Below are 18,647 nucleotides of genomic sequence, written 5' to 3' on the forward strand. Positions count from 1 at the left end.
TATCAATTACTTTGGCACCCCGGAAATAGAGGACATTAGGCCAATTTAAGAGGGATTTAATCCTATCAATCAAGTTCGCATCATAGGTCCTCTATGTGCATGAAATATCACCCATCCGGTGTGCAAATTGTGAAGTTGCATCAATTTCCAGTCTTGTGAGTAATAGTCACGGTGCAATCCCTTATCTGCTTGGGCGGATCCTGGTGTCACGCTTGCCTGTAGCAAGGCGGCCACATGTCACTTTTAATGACAGCTGCCATTGCTCGAGCCAGACCTGGCCATGGCTCCGGTCCAGCGAGGGGTGGGGATGCAAGTGCCTGGACTTGATTCCAAGCCCATTCCACCTCATTGAGTCACATTGCAATAGTATTCTGCTTCATTAACTCTAATACCTCCTCTGCCTCTGTATCTCTCTCTCTCTCTCTCTCTCTCTCTCTCTCTCTCTCTCTCTCTTCCTTTTTCTCAACTCTCACATCTGTCCCTGTTTCTCTCACTTATGTGTCTCTAACACATAGGCCATCTACCCCATAAAAAACCATCTCAAAGTTTAAGTCAGCTTAGTCGTAAAAGGCCTACCTGACTAAATAAAGATTAAATAAAACAAAAATATATTATTTCTATTGCATATCCACACTAGAGATTTTTTGGGCTGAACATGGACTGAGGAAGAAAATTTGTAGCCATGTCAGGGGGGTTGTATTAAATTTTAAATCATAAAGTACAAGGTGCTCTTGCAAATCTAAAAGTATTCAAGATGTTTCATGCATATACATAAAGCTATCAAGACATGTCAAATACACAATTCAAACAAACTATTTTAATAACTTTTGATTATATACTTTATGTGTGTGTTTTGAGGGAGAGAGAGAGAGAGAGAGAGAGAGAGAGAGAGAGAGAAGGAGCTATACATTTGTCTGTAAAATTAAAGCCACTCTCATCCCATCAATGTTTTCTTATCTAATTACAGATGCTATTGTATTCTAGAAACTGCTGACGTGTTTCTGTCATGTCCACAGACGGGTCTACTTTTTTGATGGAGCAGTGATCAGATTCTTTTCTTTGCAGAACAAAAGCTTGAAGAACAAACTTCTGTCTGGGAACAAACTCTGTGACATACATGCTGAAGAGGTATATGATTAAATACACACACACACACACACACACACACACACACACACACACACACACACACACACACACACACAGAGAAAGGGAATGAAAGGGAGAGAGACGTAAACATTACTTCACAGTTAGACAATAATGGCTGTGCAGGACTGGAGCTTTCCTAGGTTCAGGGGTTATTTGTTCCTTGCTGTTCTTACTAACCCCTAGGAGCCTTAAGATAGCATTTGAAGAACTACAGCACAGTCCTTTTTGTTGTTACTGGAAAAATACCTTAACCTCAATTTCCAGCTACTAGCTCAATGGTACCCCTTACATGCTGCACCAAACATAACTGCCATTGAACTGATGGCAGGGTGCCGGTTCCTACAGAAACTGCTGCCACCCATGGTTAGGTATTGCTCTACTGGAAAGAATGTTTATTTTGTTTCTACTGGTATGTGTGTGACTACCAGTGAGCTCACACATGAGTTTGTTTGCCTCATTGAGTGTGTCCTGCAGCTCACTGAAGGGGGAATTTTTAGATTCCCTTGCTGTGCAAAGGTCTCTCTTTTGAGTTGGAGATTTGCCCAGCACGTGCTCACAAAAGACCTTGTCGCTACAGATGCCAAAACCCTGACGATCTAAAAACCAATTTTACCGTCTGAATAAGCTAACTCACATTTTCTCTTATCTCTGTTTTGCAGTCCAAAAAAATCCAGGCACAGCTGAAAGAGCTGAGGTATGGCAAAAAGGATTTAATTTTCAAGGTAAGCGCCAAGGAAAGATAATGCGTCATAATCGTCCCTGCACAGGACAGGACGTGCTCTCCGGCCCACCTTTTAAAGGTGGTCTTACTCGAGCTTTGGGTTTACTGTGAGGGGCAGAGAACAAGGCTGCAGTGTTGAGAGGGAGCCACCTTAATGAGGCTCTCCGCACGTCAGGCTGTTCACCACATGCAAGGCTGCTGATGGATTTTGTTTTGTGTAGTTTCAAATGGCCTTCCCTCGGGATCTCTCCTGTTATGGAGGCTAAGCAGGACTGTCCTGAAGAAGTCAAGAAGGGAGCACCTTCACAGGGCTTTCACCACTATTAATTCCAGTGGATTTAGAATGGATTTTATTCCAAGACTTCATGCTAAGGTGTCTTTCAACACCATCTTCTTGACCAGTGTAGAACATATCATTCTATAATATATATATATATATATATATATATATATATATATATATATATATATATATATATATATATATATATATATATATATATATATATGGACTCATTATTTAGAGCTAAAAATTACCTAAATGCAACAAGAATAACTGCAACGATAATGAGAACAGCAAACAACATGAAGAATATTAAAAACTGTAATCTCATGGTGTGAGTGGGTACTAAATGAAGGGCCTGGCCTTTTGATGGGAGGTTGTGACTGAAGAGCATTTTAAAGACCAGTGATATTTTCTGCCACATAACTTGACCTTTCCTCTCTCGGCTGCTGTGCTAGGAGGAGAAATGTCAGTAGATATTGCCTTCTGCTTGCTCTTCTTTGCCTTCTCCTTCTCCTTGCATCATCTAATGAACATAAAATTTCCATGACAAAATTCATAATTTTAATCTCTTCGCTCTCTCTCTCTGTCTCTCTCTCTCTCTCTCTCTCTCTCTCTCTCTCTCTCTCTGTATATATGTATTAATATATATATATAATATATAAGGTGTGTGTGTGTGTGTGTAAAGAAAAAAATGTTAAATGTTAAATGTTAAAAATGTTAATATAAAAATGTTAATGTTAATATATATATATATATATATATATATATATATATATATATATATATATATATATATATATATATATATATATATTAACATTAACATTTTTATATTAACATTTTTAACATTTAACATTAAACATTTTTTTCTTTACACACTCACACACACACACACACACACACACACACACACACACACACACACACACACACACACACACACACACACACACACACACACACACACACACACACATATATAATTAAATATTTTAAAGGTTTGGTGTAGAGACATACCAGTCCACATTATCCACTGCACTTCTGCAATGGTTGCAGTCTTTTTTACCCTAGGAATAATACTCTGAAAAGCAATATGCAAATTCAGCTGCATATGCTCTAATGTATTTTTATCTGTGGGGGCTGCAGATCTATTCCCGCGTCTCTATTTGAATCTGATGTAGGAAGATTACTTCTCTTCCTTTTATATTTATAATTAAGGAAGTTGTATGGAGAGCTTACAAGAAGACTCATGACACTTTGCAGGAGACACTGTCTGAGAATGTCCTGAGAGGGAGTTGAAGACGCTTCTGAAGCTGACAATAGCAGAGTGACTGCTCTCATGTGGGGCCGAGGAGTGAGGCGGGAGGACACACTTGCACACTCGTCAAATGTGCTCTCATTTCTCCTCCATCTTTAGAGTTTTTTTCTGAATAAAAGCAAAGTACTTCCCCAAATAAGCACTTCCCCGAATGTCTTAATAGGTGCATTACATAGTCATTAAAAAAACACAGCTGTGTTTCCAAATCTTCCTAAAAATATAAAAATAATCCTAACAGCTCTAAGTTCAGTGGCATTGATCACATGAATGTTTTTTATTGATGTATTGCACAAATATGTTTATTGCACAAATATCAGTGTCATAGGAAACAGCTCAGCAGATTGGATGACGTGAACATTGGGAGATGAAGGGGTCGGTCACATGAAGCTGTTAACTGCATCAAGACGCGTGATTACTGAGTTAATCCTGTTTGTTTACAGTAAATCTCATTTAACTACAGGCTGCCTTAGTGACAAGAAGATAATCCCCCCCCCCCCAAAGGAAAATGGTGCAAAATGTAAAATGTAAATATAATCTTAAGAGGGAAGAATTAGAGGTCTACTGAAGACACAAAATTCCTTCTGCATGATAATGAATTGCTCGCTAATTTTTTGAAATTGTCCTCCGTCTCCACCCATGGCCACTGAGGGCATTTCTCCAGAAAAGGGCTATTTCATTCATCACGTGTGTTCTGTAGGTGCGGGAAGACATTTGTATGTGAACTGCAGCATAAGAATGCTAGTTCAAGGTCAGGTGGTTCATGATGTACCGTGTAATAATTGCTCTTTAAAAAGCACTGAGATTGCACTGCTAACGAGCAATTAGTGCTGTTTCACATTCTGCAGTAATTGTGGTAATATTCTATTGATTGAAAATAAACAAGGCTAATTAAGTTCATTGTAATGCTGCGTATCTGTCAGCAGCTTTATAGCCCGTGTGAGGCAGATGTATGCATGTATTTATTTATTTTAATTTTGTACAACAAAATATAATGTTAAAGCATCACTGCTTATGATATCAACTGAAGTATGACCCATGTGCATTAATTTGATTTTAATAAACAAAAGCACATTAGAAAAAGAAAACAAACAGCAAATGGTACTGAGAGTAATGCTAAGAATATTCTGATGTTTGAGTTCTCTTGATTTGATATGACTTCTGTATTGGTTTCTCTGTGGCAGCCCCTAGGGCATCAGCAGCTTTTGAAGGCTTCCCCTTTGCTAGAAAGTCCCCTGGCTGCCTCTGGCCGTGCATTAGGCTTGGAAGCACTGTGCTTCCTGCCACTCAGACGAATAAGCCAGTGTTCTTGTCACATTCACACCCCTGAAAATGAAACAGCAGGTCTTTATAGGGAGAGCCGTGAGTGGGCTTAGAGGAGCATTGACTCCATTTGAGTTGTGAAATCTAGGTGAGTGTTATAATTAAGCAGTATACTTTGTCTATATAACATTTAAGCATGTATTTGTAACAAGTGTCACTCCTCTGGTCATAGTGTCAAAATGGGACAGATTTGATACGGTTCTTACTGGGTGTGTGAGACTATTGCTCTGTTCCCCTGGGCTCACCATGACAATGAATGGACTGATATGATCAAGAACTGAGAATAACTCTGATTTTATGAAGAAGATTTGCTCACTTAAATGTGACGAGTCAGGGTCGGCTCACTTATAGATGCCCCACTGCTCATGACTCATGCCGTATTTATGTAATACAGATTAATATTTAGAACTGATCATTTTAATGAGTCTATTTCAGACTGGAAGTACCTAGTGCTGTAGAGTCTACAGTATGACCAGGAATGTACAATCAGTACAAATGTGAGGAAAGCCCTCTGTAAGATGGTCTGTCTTCTGTCAAGGGTCAGCAGCTCCTGGACTTGGAGACCAAGCTGAGAGTTGCCAAAGAGGAACTGGAGAAAGCCGCACTGGACAAGGTAAGAAAAGAAACTGATAAGATCTTGCTCATTGACTACAGCAGACCATCCCCCAGGGTCGACCTCTCCTCAGACACCCGCCCACAAGCCTCTTTTATCTGACAACAACGTTAAACATAGAGGATGGAATTCTACTGTTTGAACACTTGGGAATTTTTGGTGTTTGGAGATAGACAGAAGAACATAGATCTTTGAAAACGCCACTGAGCACCAGCTAGATTTTAGAAAAGACATGTTAGTCCCAGTGCCTCCCAGTGTTTCTCATCTGTTCTTGCTGTCAAAATTTGATTTAGGAGTCACAGCTGAAGGCCCTGAAGGACACCGTCCATGTCTGCTTCTCATCTGTCCTACACAGCCAGACACCCAGTCTACACAGACTCCCAGCCACTCCTACTCACCTGATGAGATACTCCCCCTTGGCCAACAACTCACGAGTCACCTTCCAGCAACCACATGTAAAGGTAGTACATTCCCTATATTCTATATGACAGACACACATCCGTAATGCAATCCAAACCATATCAGCATTCTTCAGATTACGGAAATTGTCAAGAATAAAAATAATTCGGTACTGCCTACTGCAACTAACATGGCCTTCAAAAAATACATATTTAATCTCCACTATGTAATTATTAAGATCAAGACAATGACAATATTGTATGGTTTTGTTTGCCACATGTGATCTGAGGGGGCCTGACTGACAACATTTTCCATGTGCAGCCAGAAGCCTTTCAGAACAATATCATAAAAAAATATTTAAAAAGCAACAAATCAATGAAAGAAAATATTAATTATGAGCCATTCATACCTAATGGATAGTAAAGCATTCTTGGGATGGCATTCACAACTCAGTAGTTTCCCTTGAATTGCAGTTGAACAGTTCACGAACAAACATTTGCATGTGTAAAGATATGAGAAAATAGGTTGGTAATTACAACTCAACAAAGCATGTGTGATCCTTTAATGATCTATATTAATGATGGGGATGCTCTTAAATTACTTCTGAGCTTTATCGTGATCATAAGCTCAATAGAAAAATGTATTCAGAAGGCATTCAGATATATTCTTAAAATATATATTATATTTATACAGATAGTAGAAATATTGCTTGTCGCATGTGTAATGTCTAGGTGGCAACTTCTTCAGGTACAGAATTAATGAAACACACATTCAAGGTTGGATCCTACACAAAGATCTTTGCCTTCCGTTTTTCTATAGTTTAAATAACCATCAATATTTGATAATGCTACAGAGTCCTGCATTGCCCCGACAGTGGTCAGAATGCAATGAGTCCTAAACTCTTACAATCAGCAATCATAAACCTGTGCTCTTATCCCGCACTATTAGTGATGGCATCGTAAGTGTGTAAGTCTCATGGAACACAGATGGGCTTAGAGATGAGGTTGTTTCATATTTAACAAACCTTGAGAGGAACCATTTCTCATAGTGCATTATTTGACCAGATTTATTCTGGCACCTGTACATGTTGTCCATGCATTGGTTGTGGAACGTAGGAGCAGCAGTATTATATCTATATGGCAATATTTCATAAACATTGCAAATGCTATTTCTGCTTTTTTTTTTTTTTGCAGTTAAAACAAGTTACAATACATAGTGAATCAGAGTAATTATACTTCAAAATACAGTAAAGGCATTTCCAAACATGCACTAATTAACTTACTTCTTGAACCAGGGAAGGTAGCTAATTAGTTAAATCAGGTGTTTGGAACAAATACCTGAGACATGGATAACCCACTAAGCTGCCAGGGAACATCTTGTTAGCGTTGTACTGGCATCCTCTCAGGAGATAAAATGTATTTTAAGACAGAACAAAGCTCGTCTGTGATAAGTTTATAGGCAGTTCGTTCTTTCACTCATTTGATGATAGGCCCATGTCTTATAGCGCATATCTGGTATGACTCCATTCTCTTTAAACACATCATGATAGGAGGGGTGAGTATTGAACTACAGATACAGGTTCCTTTGACACACTTCAGAATCTGTCTTGAGAAGGATATCACACATCTTGTAATAGGGAAGTGATAAGGGTATCGCATTGCATTTTATTCTCCATGTAGGGCTAAGTGGATTACTGTGCTAGCATTACTCCATTGGCTGCCAGCTCAGTTGGTTCAGCCAGTTTGGCCGGGACTAGGGCGTTACCTCGTGATTTACCTCCTCTGTCCTTTGGAGTGTGTGAACGGCACCAACAGAGGACCATCTCAGTGCTTAACGTTTAAGAGCCTGAATTTAAATGAATGCACCAGGATGCCAAGATTATTCCACAAATTGAGACACCACCTGTTTGGAGAGGAGGGGTGGTGTGCAAAGCTGATGATGGACCTCTGTTATGACCTCTCTGTTTCTCTGGAAACCTATATATATATATATATATATATATATATATATATATATATATATATATATATATATATATATATATATATACATATATATATATATATATATATATATATATATATTGTTTATGGAGTTGGGGTTTCCATGATGCCTGTGCCTGTACCATGAGCTTTTGTTGTTGTTAATGTCTCATGTTCCTGTCTGTTCTCTCTAATGCTCCTCACCTGTGTCTTGTTTTCTTTTTAAGTTTGAGGATTTGTCCCCTTTGTGGTTTATGAAGCCTCGTCATTTCCGTGTCATGTCCATGTTTGTTTATACTGAGTTGTTCGGGTCTGTTCTGCTTTCTTTTATTGAATGTTTCAATTTATATAGCGCCTTATCAGGATATCCAAGGTGCTTTACAATTGTTAACACAGCTACGTCACAGACAACCAATCACACACCGGCGAGAAGTGGCAGCCAATTGCGCACAGCGTACTCTCTACCGGGATCCACAGCCCCCTGGGGGACTGAATGGGGTGCAGGAAGGGGAGAGAGGACAGACCCTAGTGGCAGAGCACCATCCACCACTGGGCATACAAGCACACACACTCAGACAACAACTTGTTTTTTTATTGAACAGAGGGAGACACAGACACACACTCAGGGAGAGACACAGACACACACTCAGGGAGAATTTGTCTGGGACTGCCAATTTACCTAACCTCCATGTTTTTGGACTTATTGCCCCTTCTTGCAGTTTCTTTCTCATTTAATTTCCATGGTGATTAAACTGAATATTGTAATATGTCCCTGTGATCAGGTTGTAGTTTCAAAGGCAGATGGTTCTGTTACTTGTTCATCTTATCTCACACTAACTACTTTGGCCTGCTCACTGGGGGCTTAGACTCAGACACTTGTTAAGCTGCTTTGTGACAACATCTATTGTAAAAAGCACTATATAGATACATTTTGATTGACTTTAGTGTTCTTCAGGATATTAGAAACTGCAAGAATAGTCAATTCAATTCAGATGTATTTGTATATCATTGTTCACAACATGTTTTGCCACAAAGCAACTTCACAGAACTCGTACAATACTCGTACAATACATGCACAGAGAGTCTGAGTCCAAGCACCCAATGAGCAAGCCAACGTGTCAGTACCAAGGAAAAAGTCCCTGAGAGCAAGAGCAACAAACCGTAAGAGGTATTGAGATTCAGATAGGGAACCCATCCTCTTTCGGCCGACGCAGGCAAACCGATAATGTATAATGAATAATACTAATAACCTCAAATGTGATTAAATGTGCTTTGCTGCCACAATAAGTGTAATTGGGGGGATTTCATGGAGTGAGAGAGAGCTGAAGTGAAGAGCTGCCATTAAACCGGGTGACAGTGGGAGAAAACCTGTGGTACCAGTCATTACAGCTGCAGCGTTTGCCTACAGGACAGGATTTATTATTTATTATTACTGTCTTATGCAAGACAGTTCCAGCTGTTCAGAGATTGCCAGTTGCCTAAAAGGATCTGCAAACAATGTCACTGGAAAATGTTGCAAATATTCATATGCATATGCAAATATCCATATGTTTATGCAAATATTCATACTTTTATGTTTAAAGTTAGTACATTTTACAGGTACAGGTCTAAATGTGTGTAGAAGATTATCCTTGTGCTTCATACCAAAGATGGTTAGTCAATATCACAGCGTTGGACTCCACAATACTGATAACACAGAAGGCCACAATATGCAAATTATTTCTCAAGTCTGGCCTTCCTCTAACCCTCTAACACATCAGTGTTACTTGTGTGCTGTGGCACGTCTGACTAATTTCACATGAAGATATTCTGTGATTTTCTTCTTGGATCCAACAAATTAAATTATTTTGATAAAATAATGCAGAGCAGTCTTAAATTACATTGAGCCATGATTATGTTTTTAATATGCTGCAAAACATATTACAATAACAATATGGACCTATTTATTGATCTTTATTTTTCCTCTTCTAACTTAAAAAACTGACCATCACTGAACAGTTAAAAAAATTAGCAACATAAAATGTGCATGGCCATTCCTTGAGTACAACACACACACACACACACACACACACACACACACACACACACACACACACACACACACACACACAGGCATTAAACAATTTTTCTCATATTCTTCCTCTCTCTTTCTCTCCATAAGGCTGCATGACATTAAATCATATTTCTTTTTGATCTTTCCTTTAAGGATATTCCAAAAGTTCCCAGAATCACAACAACAAGTAAATTGCCTGTAAATGTGGAGGTAATGAGGAGAGATGGTTCAGGAGTCAAGGACTGCCAGATGGTAAAGGTAAATCTTTAGTGCTATTACACTCTAATGGCCCTTTACTGACCCTCTGGCCCAAATGAAGCAGCTAATATGTTCATTGAGTCTCAGTGCATCTATTAACATCACAAACCATTAGCAATACTCCTTTAAACGTCAGTTCATTCTGCTGTGAGCTCCTGAAAGCCCTCACTCAGCAATTTTATTGTAATCAATGTCAGATTGATCTGCCGGTATAGTTGCAGTGGAAAATATTGATGCATTCTAATAATGTATATGTTGTAAAGTTTGAGAGGTAAACTTCTTTAAATTTCTCTTGTACTTAGTCTTACAAAAACACATCCCTAATGGCATGCTTCTTCTTTTATATGATCCCGAATTGTCATCAAGTTGACAAATATCCTGCATATCTGTCTGGCACTGTGTGGTGTGAGATTCCCTTGTTGGGAGAGTTTGAAACAGGAATGGGAAGATGTTGGGAACCTGTAACAATGTGTCAAAGTACAGATAGCAACAGAAGAGCAGAGAGGAGGACTGGAGCCCAGAGGAGATTAATCTAACTGACGACTGACATGTGGTTATCTACCATTGTGACAGGATTGTGTCTGTGTGCATCCTTGTATGTGTGTTTGTGCTCTAAGTGCATGTGGTGTCTTTGTGACTGTGCAGGTGTGAAAGAAAGAGGGAGAGAATGAGTGAGAAACAGTGTAAGTAACCAGGAAGACACATGTTTAGGTTAGACAGATAAAGACAAAAAGCAAGAGACCCGCAGAACAGATCCCATACTCGTTATACATACACTGCTTGAGGGTGTGGATGCGACCCTGTGTGAATGACCTGTCGTGAAGATTGCTTCTTAATGAAATCACATCCTGAAGTTATTGATGAGATTCCTGTGACAGGATTACAGGGTGGAGCCCCTGTGATGGGTGGGGTCAAAGAAAAGAGAGGAGAGCAGAAGCTGTTTTTTAAAGTTGTTGTGTCTGTGTTGATTTATCATTTTTAAATGCCGCTGGATTTTGCATCTTGTCATGGCTAGTTGGGAAAGGAGACAGTGAATTTTGCAACCTATTTTCTGCAGAGCAGAGTGACTAGACAAAGTCAGAGAAGCAGGGGGAATGAGAAGAAGAAAAAGGTACACGGAGGCCTTGATTTTCTTTTCCTCCTGACTGTTTTACTGCCCGAGATATACTGTGCTTTCCTTTCGGCAGTCACAAATTCTCAAGCTTTTCACTTGCTCCACTTTCTTCTCAGCTGAGAGGGGGTTTGTGTGTGGCTGGGTGGGTGTATGTATGTGTGTGACTATGTGTGTGTAAGTGTTTCTGGTGTGTCTCTGTGTGTGTATGTGTGCGTGTGTGTGTGTGTGTGTGTGTGTGTGTGTGTGTGTGTGTGTGTGTGTGTGTATGTGTGGTGCGTGCATGCAAAAGAATGGCAGAAAGAGGAAGAAGGGCCTTTATTACAAAATTACACAAAATCTTAAAACTTGGTTAAGAGCTGTTATGTTCAAATTTCTTAGCATCATCTCATATCATGGAAGTACATACATATTAAACAATTTCCCTTTTTTAATAAACATGTGATAAATCTGTTTATATTATAAGACATATAATATATATATAAGACATAAAATATACATAGCTCATGTAGTGCTCTTGGGGTGAATATAAACAGCAAACTGTCACGTGGTCCTGCCTCCCCCCTGTCAGTCATGTCTTTTGTTTTGTTCTCTGTGTGTTTGAGTGTCTTTTATTTTGAAATTCCTTGTTGTCTCTGTTTTCACACGCCTGCCTAGGTCTCCGCCCCTTGTTATTGCTTTCAGGTGTGTCTTGTTGGGTTCCTTGTTTAGTTTGTGTATTTAAGTCCTGTGTTTGGTCTTTAGTGTTGTGGGTTATTGTAGGTTGTATGTTGTGAATAGTAGGTTGAGAATAGTAAGTTGTATATTCTAAGTTGTGAGTAATTATGTTTGTTCATGTAGTTCATGCTCCTTATGTCTTTTCATGTTAGCAGTTCTTGTCACCTCTGTTCTTTGTGTGAATATGTTGGTTTTGTATTAGTTCCTTTATTAAAACTCCAGAAAGCTGCATCTGCGTCCTACCTGCTCAGCCCAGTTCGTTACATAAACAACTATATTTAGTCTTACTGACACACTGAGCCCTACCGTGGTGTAGTATAAAAAAGAGATTGCATACACACATATGCACGCATGTACAAATCTGCATAACACATACATATATACACACAAAACAAACATTAAAAAAACATAACCATTTAAACACACCAGTGCATGTAGCACATTATCAAAATAATGATAATAGTGGATATATATCATGGGTATGTCCACCTTCTCATGATCTTTCTAAAATTCCTCTTTAAAGCTAACAGATTTTTGCCCTTCAGGTGGGTGCAGATTGTTTCCAGAATCAGACTGTGAGAACATCTACTGAGATGGCAAAGATGACAGGTCATACCCAGGTGAGCACAACGCCATATCATTCCGCATGGCACACCACTCAGTGGGTGGCTAGACGTCAAGCACACCTCTCTGAGAACGACACTCACTTTTTAACTGGCCATTATCTATATAAAAACATTCTAGGTCGTTCATACTTTGATAAAATCTGTATTAATACCTAATACCATTTTCCAATGTGTCGTATCAAATATGATACGAGGCTTCAATAAATACACAGCTGCCTCTATCACACACCATTTGCACAGATCGATTTTTGGTCCCCGCAGTGACCAAGCCCTTGTCAAACCATGGGACAGAAATGAAATCTAACATGAATAGACAACCGCAAAACTGCCCCCCTTGGCTGACGCAGCGTGGCATGTGTGTGCTCTTCTGTGCTGGCCTTTCAAAGGACTCTAATTTTGTGCCCTTTTTTCACTCTACCATTTGTTAGCCACTCATCACCCTCTATGTTGCAGCCGAGGGGACCAGGGAGCAGCGGGCACAGCAGCGTGCGGACACCTTTGGACAGCAAGACGGTGGCACCCCCCAAAAAGCCACAGTCAGACAGACACAACTGAAAGACTAGGCAGGCTGGCTGCATGGTACAGAATCCGGATCAGTTAAAGACCCCCTCTCGGTCACGAAGCACATAAGCACATGCACGCACGTGTACACACAAACACACACACTGCACTTCAGGGGCACTTAGACACCAAACACACACACACACACACACACACAAACCTACACATACTGTATGTAACAATGCTATTGTAGAAAAGGAACCCCCAACATACAATTTAGATCTTTCTCGATGACTCCAACAGCATAGAACAACGGCATGCACTATAGACTTTTAGGTTTTGATTTTAAAAGTTCCGGTGGTACTGGTCTTTTCTTTTATAATAACTGTTCTTTTCTTTGTTATCTGTTTCGGTTCAAATTCTCTTGAATTTGAGGACACATGTTTCTTTGATTTGTGATGTTTGTAGTTGGGAACACTTTGTGGGCTGGCACCCTTGGTCAGGAGCATATTCACAAAGACTCTCAGCAGGTGGGCTGCTTACAGCCCCACTTTGCTGTGTGCTAAAGCAACCCTCGCTAAAGCGAGCAAAAAGACTCATTCTACACCCTCGCTCCTGTTTCAAAATGCTTTGTGAATGCAGGTCCAATATTTCTACGCTAAAAAGTACAGATGTTAAGTGGGGACTGTTCATGTACAGCCAAAATGTAAAATGTGAAGGTTGTCACATGGTGTAGCAAAGGTTAATTCACTCTCACTATTCCATATTCTAAAGTATTAGTAACTTAAGTTGGCTGGCCAACTTTCACCATTGAATACTTAGAATTAGGTGCCAGAATTAAAGAGAAAAAACAGACTCACAATGAGTCGTCTTCCTGAGAATGATGTGCCATGCACTGAGTACTTAAACTACTGCTACATGTGTCAGTTTCTCTACCTTCCTGTGTCCATTCAATAAACCGTGATTTTCGGTAATTGTGTGAAGAATAAATGGTTATTTGTGGAGAAAAAAAAATACTTGTCAGTGTTTCTATACATCCACATGTTTCTGTTTTTCAGTCTACCTTTCCTTCATTATTGCTTTGGGTGACTATGGGGAATTCATTATGTAGATATTCTGGAAGAACATCAATTACCCGAGATCTCATCACAGCAAGCGGCTCCAGTGGTGAAAAGTCGCACTGCACAGAGCAGACTGCTCCAGCACTGTTGTCAACGTTGTGCACTGTTGTGCCAAGTTCTGAAGTCTTCTTTAAGGAAGCAGCAAAGTGGCTTTATTGCAGACACCATAATGAGATAGATGGGTGATTATAATGAGTACCTGCTGAAGGTTTCACATTCACACTCCTGTAGCTTAGTGACTTGTCTCATACACGTGCTGGTGTTCTGGAGTAGTGCAGAAAGAGTTCTAATAAAGGAATATAGCACATAGTCTTCTTCTGTCCACAGTGACAGCTTTCTGCCTAGAGACACCCAGCACTGCATACATGCTCAGACGTGTGAGTGGCAAACTGAATGTTGTAACCGCAGGTCTGTTGTGTCTGGTGTCTGCTGTACCTGGCCAAAAAAATATCAAAAATAACTTACTAACACAGAGAAGAATTTTGTAGAAAACCTTGATAATAAATGTGTGCATGGAAAATGCACACTGAAGTACCCATCAGAATCTTTTCTCTTGCTCTCCTCTCAGACATCTGCTATAACTCAATAAATCTCTCAGATCACTGCTCATGGAACCAATGCTGCAAGAAACAAAGTCACTGGTGCAGTTTGGGAAGAGTCAATTTACCTGAAGCCGTCATATTCCAAAAATAAGTGCTAGCCTTCACTTGAATCTCTGCTTCCTCAAAATCTCATGAATAAAAATGAGGTGTGTTCCAAAACTTATTAATGTCAGATGCTCTCTAAAAAAAATAAAAATAATAAATGCGTGGTGATGCACACCGTACATGGTTTCATTTACACTGGAAGAGAGGCTGATGTAGCACCAACTTTATAAAGGGAAGTGGATCTCTTTTGCACCGAAGCACATAAAACAAGTAATTAATATTTAAGCAAGTGCTCAGGTCTTTTGTACTCAGTGTGCACAATATTGGTTAACATTGTCAACGAAGATTAAAAATGAATACAACCCAATTAGACTGTCTACACAAACAGTCCAGAGACTGGTTAAAAACCAACACTACAAGAACGCTAACATTTGTCACACAGTTTGACCAAGCTGTCCTGCTGGTCTGTTGTTTGCTTCCATAACAATTCCTTTGTGAAATGGATAAACATGGGCAGAAGGGACATATTAGTGCTTAATCGTACAAAGAGTTATGTGCTCGGAAACATTTTCATCCTTTTCAACATGATGCAAGGTGTTCCTGGAGGGAACTCAACAGTACATCCATTACACTATGAGCACATCATGCTTTAGGTATTTTTTACATTGTTTGTATTTGTTTGTAGTCCTAAACAAGGCAAGTGTGGACTAGAAGAAGACAAGAACTAGATCAGACAAGACTAGACTAGACTAGAACAAGACTAAAACAGACTAGATTCGACTACACTAGAACAGATATTTTCCTGTCTTAGCTTTGAAGCTGAAAGGTGAGAGGACATGTTTTCCAGACTAGTTATGGACAACAGAGAGGAGAGAGAGCTGAAACACACACACACACACACACACACACACACACACACACACACACACACACACACACACACACACACACACACACATTCAGAAACAGACTAAACAACACTTTAAGTATTTTGAACATAAACATTTAAAAAATTGATTCAGTAATGCAAATCATTTTTTTTTATCCAGTCACTTAATTCACTTATAATTTCATGAATCACTTATAGTGATTTTCCAGTATATTCCTAATAACAATAATCGACCCACATAGGAGTCTGAAACATGGTTATTCTCACCCAATGACTTAACATAGTTGCACATGTGTCAGCTAAGGTAAAGCATGATCTCTCAGGTCACTGCACTGAACACCAGGTTATTACAGAAGTGTTCCTGTGCATGCGGGCAACTTAGTCACCTCTTCTCATTTGGTCTAATCTCATCTCAGCTCTCTATCACAAATTCATTCTGATGGCATCACAGTTAAAGCAAAAGATGGAAAAAGGACACACACACGCCTGTAAATGAAACGTTCCTTTAAATGTCCCTCTGCAGCCATGTGACAATTTTTTTATTCCTCCAATTTTCTGTACTCTTTTTTTAGCATTGTCGGTGTTTGACCAAACTTAACCTTTTCCCCCACACAGACAAGCATCCCCATCCAGACACACACACACACACACACACACACACACAAACATGGGCGCACAAACTAAAGGTGTAGCGTGATCCAGCATTAATGTCACAGCAGAGACAGCCCTCACAGGGAACACTGAAGAGCTCGAGCTGAAACACCATTTCCTCCTGCACAGGGAATGAAGCACGGCTTTAACTACAATCTCCTCACAAACCATTCTGTATGGTAAAATACTGACACTGTATTTGCAATATACTTCAAATGTTCTGAAGCTGGACTGTTGTAGATTGATCACTGAAAAAGCAAAAAAAAAAGTAAATAAGATATAGAAAAAACTAAGAAAATAACAAAAAGATGAACATTTAGATTTTTTCTGCTATATTTTGAGTCTTATACACTAAACATTCATCATCCTTTTGTAGTGAGCAGAGCTTCTGGCATGCTAGGGCTGGAGTCAATTTGCTAAGCTCCAACACTACTAAAGGTCAACAGCATAATCCATCTTAATAGCACTCAGCACAATCTGAGCCCACCAGCTAATTAAAGACTCAGACTAATTAGCTATCCTGCCCCTCCCTCTTTCTGCTTCAACACTCAGCTGCCTTCTCATTAACCAGATATGTCTACTTACATCCTTATCCCGCTAAGACATACTGTACCTTTACTGCAGTCTGTATACAATTAATAATGCTAGTTGAGAGGCTCTTAGTAACCCTCTTAGTAACAAGAGTAGTTTCACACTCTTGTTTCATTAAACTCCAAGGTGAATCCAGACCTCATTATTTATTCTTGCTGACATACCTTTCATATTTGAGCAAAGTTTTTGACTAATTTGCAGTAGTTATGAGTAATATATTGTATGATTAATAACTAAATCATAGGAAGAGTTAAAGAATTTGTGGCAGCTAAGCACTTTTTCGTAAATCTATAAGGTGCTGGGATTTTGCCTTGGACTGGTCATGTTTAATTCTAAAGTGACCACGGTTGAGAGAGTCAGGTGGCTGGCCCATGCATACGCGGCACTGCTGGCTTCTTTGAACCTGCAGTTAGACATGTTTATAAATCACCCGAGACTTCAGGGCTGACAGTTACCCATTAAACATAATTTTTCAGGTTCCGATTAAATGCAGTGCTAAGCTCCCCTCCTGGCCGAGGGGTGGGTCTATTGACTACAGGCCATGCTCCTATTCCTCACCATCTCCCTTCCTGCTGCATTTCCCACACAATCAGCACTTCTGCCACTTGCTGAGCATCTTCCCAGAATGTATGACTCTTAATTAATACGATCAACTTGCAATGAATTGGAAAAACCCTCTCTAGATTTGAATTATGTAATAATAAAAATGGTGGCAAAGAATCAGAATCCAGGAGGACACTGTTGGAGCAGTAGGTAGTTGTTATCTCCAGCAAGGCTGATGTAATAAGGACAGGGAGACAGCAGCACATTAAAGCTCTCTTTTTCTCTAACAAGATGTTATATGAACTGAAATTGAAAAAAATTTCCATCCTGTTTTGAAGATAATGTATATTTTGAACTTTTCATATGTTGAATGAGTAAAGATGTCATTTTACAAGATGAAAATGAGTCATCATTACAAATAAGAGTAATGAAAAATACTAAAATATTAGAAGCTCCAAAAACCCCCAACATTCTGCCTCCAAGGAAACCTTGTAAAAGTTTGTTTTTTTGTTAAAATAAATGGAAGAAACATATATAAGTACTTTATAGTTGTGGTTATAGTTACACTTTATTGCTGCAAAGGAAAATTTTGATCTTGACATGGGGTTTGATAAAGACCAGTATCACAGGCACAGAATGTACTGCATAAAGAAAGCAAGCAAATGCAAGTCTCCAGCTGAAATGTCAAACAAAATGAAACATGCACTAACAACAACTGAAGAAAGCTAACATCACTGCAATAACCGGCCAATCACAAAATGCTACAATAAGGAACAACACAATGGCATAATAAGACCCAGGGGGTGTGGCAGTTGAGTCAGACACACAACACCTGAGGTAGGCGTGGCATATAATCAAAACAGACACATGCGTAACACTGATTGTATATAAAAGCCATGCACGGAGCCATCATTGTCTAAAGGAGTATGCTGGCGGGCAGCAATGTTACGCCCAGAACGAATTAATACTTTAATAATACTCATTACTATAACAGCCGCATGTGAGACCTTTTCCTAAAAGCTTCCTCTTAAACATGTTGCTAAAAATTATTTCTGAATTCTAAAATAATGATAGTAGGTTACCGGTAGCCCTGGTTTTTAACTTTTTCAAACATGTGAATGTGAATACATGTTGGAAGGAGAAATGATATT

The 18,647-nt window shown here is 39.3% G+C and overlaps 1 protein-coding gene across 3 annotated transcripts in view; it reads left to right on the plus strand.

Moving 5' to 3' along the window:
• The window catches only part of luzp2 (leucine zipper protein 2), an 81,102-nt gene extending 67,042 nt beyond the window's left edge, over positions 1-14,060 (plus strand). For 2 of the 3 annotated variants that reach the window (XM_076992391.1, XM_076992392.1), the window contains exons 6-12: positions 1,066-1,128; positions 1,809-1,871; positions 5,333-5,407; positions 5,701-5,868; positions 9,995-10,099; positions 12,473-12,547; positions 12,982-14,060. In XM_076992391.1, the coding sequence (XP_076848506.1) occupies positions 1,066-1,128; positions 1,809-1,871; positions 5,333-5,407; positions 5,701-5,868; positions 9,995-10,099; positions 12,473-12,547; positions 12,982-13,116 (684 nt within the window). In that variant the 3' untranslated portion in view covers positions 13,117-14,060. The remainder of the gene's footprint in view (positions 1-1,065; positions 1,129-1,808; positions 1,872-5,332; positions 5,408-5,700; positions 5,869-9,994; positions 10,100-12,472; positions 12,548-12,981) is intronic. The other variant, XM_076992393.1, reaches the window with a different exon arrangement.
• The last annotated feature ends 4,587 nt before the right edge of the window (positions 14,061-18,647 follow it).

The sequence above is a fragment of the Brachyhypopomus gauderio genome, chromosome 2 (assembly GCF_052324685.1).
Source record: "Brachyhypopomus gauderio isolate BG-103 chromosome 2, BGAUD_0.2, whole genome shotgun sequence".
NCBI lineage: Eukaryota > Metazoa > Chordata > Actinopteri > Gymnotiformes > Hypopomidae > Brachyhypopomus > Brachyhypopomus gauderio.